The sequence below is a fragment of the Rhincodon typus genome, chromosome 20 (assembly GCF_021869965.1).
Source record: "Rhincodon typus isolate 14 chromosome 20, sRhiTyp1.1, whole genome shotgun sequence".
Lineage (NCBI taxonomy): Eukaryota > Metazoa > Chordata > Chondrichthyes > Orectolobiformes > Rhincodontidae > Rhincodon > Rhincodon typus.
This window is the reverse complement of record NC_063351.1, coordinates 42499200-42506612: the sequence shown is the minus strand read 5'-3', so window position 1 is coordinate 42506612 and position 7413 is coordinate 42499200. Positions and strand designations below refer to the sequence as shown.

Below are 7413 nucleotides of genomic sequence, written 5' to 3'. Positions count from 1 at the left end.
CATTGATTCGATAGTGAACATTGATTCGATAGTGAACATTGATTCGATAGTGAGCACTGATTCAATAGTGACCGCTGATTCGACAGTGACTGTTGGACCAATGTCCCCTCTAAGACTTTCTGTTGAATACAGCCTTGTTCATTTGAATGTATGGCACCTTAAAATTATTTAAGTATGTGATCGCACTAAAGTGGGTGCAGAGGAGATTCACCAGGATGTACATTAACATTTCGGGTCTGGTGACCCTTCCTCAGAGAAATCAGAGTTCTGAGGAAGGGTCACTGGACCCGAAATGTTAACTGATATTTTTCTTCACAGATGCTGCCAGACATGCTGAGCTTTTCCAGCAACTTCTGTTTTTGTTCCTGATTCACAGTTCTTTCAGTTTTTTTTTACACCAGGATGTGGCCTGAGCTGGAGTAATTCAGCTACGAAGAGAGATTAGATAGTCTGGGGTTATTTCCCTGAGAGTAAAGAAGGTAGAAGGAGGGAGAGCTAATTAAGATGTACAAAGTTTTGAGGAGCACAAACAGGGTAGATAGGAAGAAGTTTTTCCCTTTAGTAGAGAAATCAAAACTGGGGGCATAGAATTAAGGTAAGGAGCACGAGCATGAGCACACGCGAGGGTTTTAAGGAAGAATGTTTTCACCCAGAGGGTGGTGGTTATCTGGAATTCACCACCTGAAAGAATGGTAGAGGTGGGAACCATCACAACATTTAAGAATGACTTAGATGATCGCTTGAAGTGCCTTAGCAAACAGGCTATGGGGTGATTATGGGCAGGAAAATGAGACTACATTAGATAGTGCTTTCGCAAGGAAACTGAACAAACATTTCAAAAGGAAAATTTTAAATTGCTATGTGGAAATAAACAGGAGTGTGACTAATAGGCTAGCCCTTTCAGAGATTCAACACAGGTATGGACAGCCAGAGACATTTTCCTAGGGTGGAGGTAGCTATTACGAGGGGTCATAGTTTTAAAGTGAGTGGAGGTAGATATAGGGGAGACGTCAGAGGTAGGTTCTTTATTCAGAGAGTGGTAGGGGTGTGGAATGCATTGCCGGGGAGGGTAGCAGAGTCGGCCTCATTAGGGGCATTTAAGCGGCTATTAGATAGGCATATGGATGATAGTATAAGGCAGGTGGAGGTTAGATAGACCTTAGGTTTAGGGTAAAAGTTCGGCACAACATCGTGGGCCGAAGGGCCTGTACTGTGCTGAGCTGTTCTATGTTCTATGTTCTATGTTCTATGTGTGATAGGCCAAACAGCCTCCCTCTGCACATATAATTCGGTCTTGCATGCTTGTTCCGTCTTGGGTTTCTCACTTTAGAAAATTAAGCTCCAACGCCACTTTTAAGTAGAATGGGTCCTTGTACTCTTCCCTACGAGGTGACTGGGTTTTTCCAAACTCTACACAATGCAATGGTGACTGGGGGACTGGGAGGCCAAGAAGATGCCTCAAAACTTACTCAATGATCCCAGCAGCTGTAACCTCCCCTAGGAATTGACCCACGCTTATTCACTGCCTGCTTTTCCCCCTGTGCTTCAGTTAAAGATGTGGAATGAATGTATGCAGAATACTGAAATTTCTAAACAGAAGGAAGCCATTCGGCCCGTTCTGCCTCTGGTGGTTCCACATCATGGTCGCTTTCCCAGCTCTCACCACGTGTTAAACTCCTGCAACTCACTACCAACCATCTGGTCCCTGAGTAAGATGCCAAGCATTTAGACAGCTGTAAATAGCTGTATACTGTTCCAAAGAATCCTTTGTGACAGGGCTTGTGTATACCATAGCCTCAGGGAATGCGTTCTGTGAGGAAGGAGAGGTTACCAGGTAGCGAGGCTTCTGTTTAATTCTAGAATGCACTCGCCAATCAACATGGAGTTCTCACTGATTCAAACAAGATTATTATAAGGAACAAATTACATTGTTAATTCAACAAAGAATGAAAGCAGAAAAGCTTATAATCATATTACAAAGTCAATGTTGTAACTGAGAGACTTAAACTGAGGCTGGTATGTGTGGATAAGAATATTATTTTCTGGAAGGCACAATGAGTGCAGTGTATATTGGCTCTGAGTCTACAATTGCAGATCTGTACTGATCTGTACCATATTTTGATGGCAACACATTGTATCACAAATCATCGAGAACACAAGGTTAATTGCCAAGGATATTACTCACAGTCTGTAGAGCGTAGGGTTCTTCTGAAAGAGTAGTTCTGGCAAGATCTGTAACTGATTCCGATTCAACCGCCTGCAAATTAAAAGGAACAATCAGCAAGAAGGGAAAGTATGCAATTCTAAACAAATGGTGCTGCTTCTTGCTGGGCTACTGGCTGTCCTCTAGCACTGAATATACTTTGATACTGAGTGTTCCCAGGTGTTGGACTCTGGTAGATGTCCATTCAGTGAAGATAGACAGCCAGTGTCCGTGAGCCGTCAGGAGCCTGGAACTATATTCATACAGTATGCTTGCAGAATGCACTGGACAGGGATCCAGTCGATCTTCCATGCACAAGCTCAGGACCTTTGCATCACTTGTTGCCCCCAGTCGAGATCAGGGGTCCATTCAGCTTGGGATGGGTAGGAAACATGCATTCCGGTGTGGCCCAGTATCACAGGGCTCAATGATTTCAGAGGGATATCCTGATAAGACCAGCAGCCATTAGAGCATTAACACTAGCATCAACATGTGGGGAGGCAATGGCCTAGTGGTATTATTCACTGGACTGTTAACTCAGAGACCCAGGTAATGTTCTGAGGACCTGTGTTCGAATCCCACCACGCCTACTGGTGGAATTTGAATTCAATAAATACCTGGAATTAAGAGTCTAATGATGACCATGAATTCATTGCCAGTTGTCGGGGGAAAAACCCATCTGGTTCACTAATGTCCTTTCGGAACCGTCATCCTTACCTGGTCTGACCTACATCAGCAATGTCATTGACCGTTAACTGCCCTCTGGGGCTCTTACGGATGGGCAATAAATGCTGCCTAGCCAGCGACACCCTCATCTTGTGAACGAATAGATTTAAAATACTAATGGACGGGCTGAATGACCTATGTTGAAATTCAATGCAATTAACCCCTAAAGCTTGTGGAGGAGACATCCAGGAATGGGGGGGGGTGGGGTCAGTGAAGCTAAAATTCCTACTTACAATCTCTCCAGCTCCTTCATGTCGTCAAATGCCCCTTGGTCAATGGTGCTGATGTGATTCTCCATGAGTTGTCTGTCACAAGAGAGAAACACAGGTGAGGTAATATTAACATTCATAGGTGGTTTATTGAATCTAGGCTCTTAATACAAGATTAACAGACATAGAAATATATAAACTAGGAGTAGGCCATTTGGCCCTTCAAACCATTCAATGTGATAATGGCTGATCCCCTATCTCATTGCCATATTTTGACTTTCTCTCAACGTCCCATCAGAGAAACGGCAGACAATCCAGTCCCAGCAGATACAACTCAAAGGATAAAACTGTCTCAAACTTGTCCATTAATTAAGAGACTCAATCAGAGTGCCCACACTATCCCTTCATCTTCCGTTCTCCTGGTTTAAGACCAAGTGATATCCAGAGTAAACCTCCCTCTATGCTGTCTCCCAGAATGGGTACAGAGTAAGGATAGAGCTAGAGTAAATTTCTATCTTCACTGTACCATCAAACAGTGCCAGGATAGGTACAACATGGGGTCAACATGAAGGTCCCACCTTCTCAACATCACCCCTCGCCTGCAATGTGGTGATCCTCAGGATAAACTCTCCACCAGTCATCTCTCTCTGGTGGGACAGAGCAGCCCATGGTCCTCTGGGACTGTGGCGACTCCATTTTACCTTTTTTTACAACATAGGCTGTGACACAGGTAAAGCTTCTTCTACACATCCCCATCAAACGCATCCAGAGCTGACACAGCTCAGAGTTAGATACAGAGTAAAGCTTCCTCTACACTTTCCTCATCAAAAACCTCACAGAATAGGCATAGCATGGAATTATAGCATCACAGAGTTATACAGCACAGAAACAGATCCTTTGGTCCAATTTGTCCATGATGACCAGATCCCCAAACTGAACTAGTCCTATTTGCCAGCATTTGGCCTGTATTGATCACACAACATGCCACAACAAGACAAGCATCTCCATGGTAGTTAAAAAGGCATTTGGCATGCTTGCCTTCATTGCTCATTCCTCTGAGTATAGAAGTTGGGAAGTCAAGTTGGGCTTGTACAGGACATTGGTAAGGTCTCTTCTGGAATACTGTGTCCAGTTCAGGTCGCCCATTTATAGGAAGACTGTTATGAAGCTGGAGAGGGTTCAGAAGAGATTTACCAGGATGTTGTTGGGAATGGAAGGTTTGAGTTATAAAGAAAGGTTGGAGAGGCTGGGACATTTTCAATGGAGTGTAGCAGGTTGGGAGATGACCTTATAGAAGTTTATAAAATAATGCAGGGTGTAGATAAAGTTAATACTAGTCATCTTTTCCCTAGGATGGGGGATTATCAAGACCGGGGGAACATTTTTAAGGTGAGAGGAGAGAGACTTAAAAACGAAATGAGGGGCAAATTCTTTACACAGAAGGTGGTTCACATGTGAAATGAACTTTATTTTATTCTTTATTCATTCATAGGATGAGGGCATAACTGACCAGGCAGTATTTATTGCCCATCCTTAATTGCCCAGAGGGCAGTTTAGAGTCAACCACATTGCTGTGGATCTAGAGTCACATGTAGGCCAGACCAGATGAGGATGGCAGTTTCCTTCCCTAAAGGGCATAGGTGAACCAGATGGGATTTCCTGACAATCAACGATGGGTTCATGGTCATCATTTGATTCTTAATTCCAGATATTTTATTGAATTCCAATTCCACCATCTGCCGTGGCAGGATTCGAACCCAACCCCCTGGCACGTTATCTGGTTCTCTGGATTAACAGTCCAGCGATAATTCCACTAGGCCATTGCTTCCCCTGAGGGGGTGCTGAATGTGGGTACAGTTACGTTTAAAAGACATTTGGATAAGTACATGAATAGGAAAGGTTTGGAAGGATATGGGCCAGGAGCAGGCAGGTGGGACTAGTTTAGTTTGGGATTATGTTCAGCATGGACTGGTTGGGCCGAAAGGTCTGCTTCCATGCTGTATGCCTCTATGATTCTATAAGATAGCTTCTCACATCTTGAGGGTTAGATACAGAGCAAGGTTTTCTCTGCACTATCTCCATCAAACACTCCCAGGACAGGTACAGCAGAGGGTTAGATATAGAGTAAAGCTCCTCTTACACTTCTACTCTTTTAAGTTGAAAGTCAACAGAAAGCAAAGCTCTAAACAAAAAAAAAGTGCAGATATTGGAAATTTCTGGGAAAACTCAGCAGGTCTGGCAGCGTCTGTGGAGAAAAATCAGAATTAATATTTTGGGTCCAGTGACCCTTCTTCAGAACATTACCTCTCACCAGTTCTGTTTTTTGGTTTTTGATTCTGAAAGTAAAGCTACCTCGACACTGTCTTCATCAAACACACCCAGGACAAGTATAGCTTGGGTCTAGGTAGAGAAAAACTCCCTCTACTCTTTTAAAGTGAAAGCAAAGCTCCCCCAACACTGTCCCAATGAAACAATCCCAGGATAGGGACAGTAATAAAGAGTAAAGCTTCTTTTACTCTTTTAAACTGTAGGTAAAGCTGCATCGACACTGTCACCATCAAACACTCCCAGACAGCTACACCATGGGGTTAGATATAGAGTGAGATGATTTCTTAGGTTAGAAATCATGCCTGGCTTGATATTGTCCGATTGTTGCTTTATGTGCTAGCTCGGGTAACGTATACCACAAATATCAGGTGCTTACTAGAATAGATGTTGTGACGTTTATTAATAATACTAATGACATTGTTATAATATAGACTAAGGCATCATATGGGTTTGTATTTCTGATGCTACTGGTCACTGCACATGTGTAATTGAACACACTCCACTAACTCCACAGCACTAAGAGTGTGTCTGAAAGTGAAGTGAGTTCTTTACACCGAATAGCACATTCACAATGTCCTGTAACTTAAAGAATCCCTATCTTTTTGATCTAGAATTTACGTCATAACACAACATTCTCCCCTTTTCCCTTTCAAGAGTGGAAACACTTTTGTAATAACTTGTACAAGAAGCATATAGATACATTGTCCCTCTAGATTTAGCTAACACTTTGGTGGATGTATGTCACATCCAAATCTAGTCCTTAGCCAGTTTTCATGTCTTGGCTCTGAGGTGTGCTGTCTGTTGTTGAGAATGGATATGTATCATTTGTTGTAGATGTATGGTTATTATCTGGCATGATATCCTCAGTATAGGAGTCATTATCCTGTATGATGTGTGGTTGATGATATACAGTTTGGACATGTTGCCTGTTTCTTCACTGGACTTAAACATTGTTCATTACAATCCCTCATGACCCAGACTGGATATAAAGATGTAGTATTTTTCCACAAACCCATAAGTTCATATGAAAATCTTGAATTATTTTGCTCTGTTTTCGTTTAAATTGGGATAAGTGTCTCCGTGCTCATTGATCATGCTTTTGCACTATTTTCTCCCTTCTTTCCAACAATGTATTGTGTAGATGCAGGTGGCTGGTGAGACTGTGTGGGGGATGAACTGTAATGATCTGTCTCCCAAACATATGAGCTTCCAGTGAGGGTAAACCATTACTTAGAGGAGTAGCATAGTTATCTGACAATCTTAGCACATTGCTTTACGTTTGGATATCATGAACCTTGTTGTATGGACAGTGTCTTTTGTGAGACCAAACAATTGAAGGTATAGTGGAGAAGAGGAAGTACGCTGCACATTTCCTGCACATATCTTGGAAGGGTACTGCAAGCTGTTGCCAGACACAACTTGCTGAGGGACACCGAACATTCTGAATAGGCAGTCAATGCGTTGTTACAAAGTTGTGTAGAGTATTCATGAATTGGAAGGCAGGAAGTTAGAGTCAATACAGTGTGGAGCTGGAGGAACACAGCAGGTCAGGCAGCATCAGAGGAGCAGGAAAGTCAATGTTTTGGACCTGGACCCTTCACCAGGATTGGGTAAGGGGAAGGGAGCTGGGAAATAAATAGAGGGAGAAGGGGTGGGGCTGGGGTAAGTTAGAATTTGTTGGTAAAAATGATAGTGTGGAAAAGCAGTGTGTGGTCTCTTTAAGAGAATGCAGTCTGGAATCTCTGTTATACCTCATTGGTGTAGCACATTGGAAATCAAGTCTTGCTATTTCTGGAGTTGTTACAAAAGTTGAAGATTTTATAAGTGTATGCAAAATTCCCAATTTTCCTTTCCTTGACAGAAGGTTGACAGAAATCACAGGCCAGATTTCTGTACTTAACAAGGATTCCTAAGAGTGTTTTAATAAGTTGGAGCTATCCTTCAGAG

At 42.7% G+C, this 7413-nt stretch overlaps 1 protein-coding gene across 1 annotated transcript in view; it reads right to left on the bottom strand.

Moving 5' to 3' along the window:
• The window catches only part of LOC109937818 (slit homolog 1 protein-like), a 200427-nt gene that overhangs the window by 183414 nt on the left and 9600 nt on the right, over positions 1 to 7413 (bottom strand). The window contains exons 3-4 of the mRNA XM_048609217.1: positions 3163 to 3234; positions 2186 to 2257 (exon numbers count right to left, since the gene is read on the bottom strand). Coding sequence (XP_048465174.1) covers positions 2186 to 2257; positions 3163 to 3234 — 144 coding nt within the window. The remainder of the gene's footprint in view (positions 1 to 2185; positions 2258 to 3162; positions 3235 to 7413) is intronic.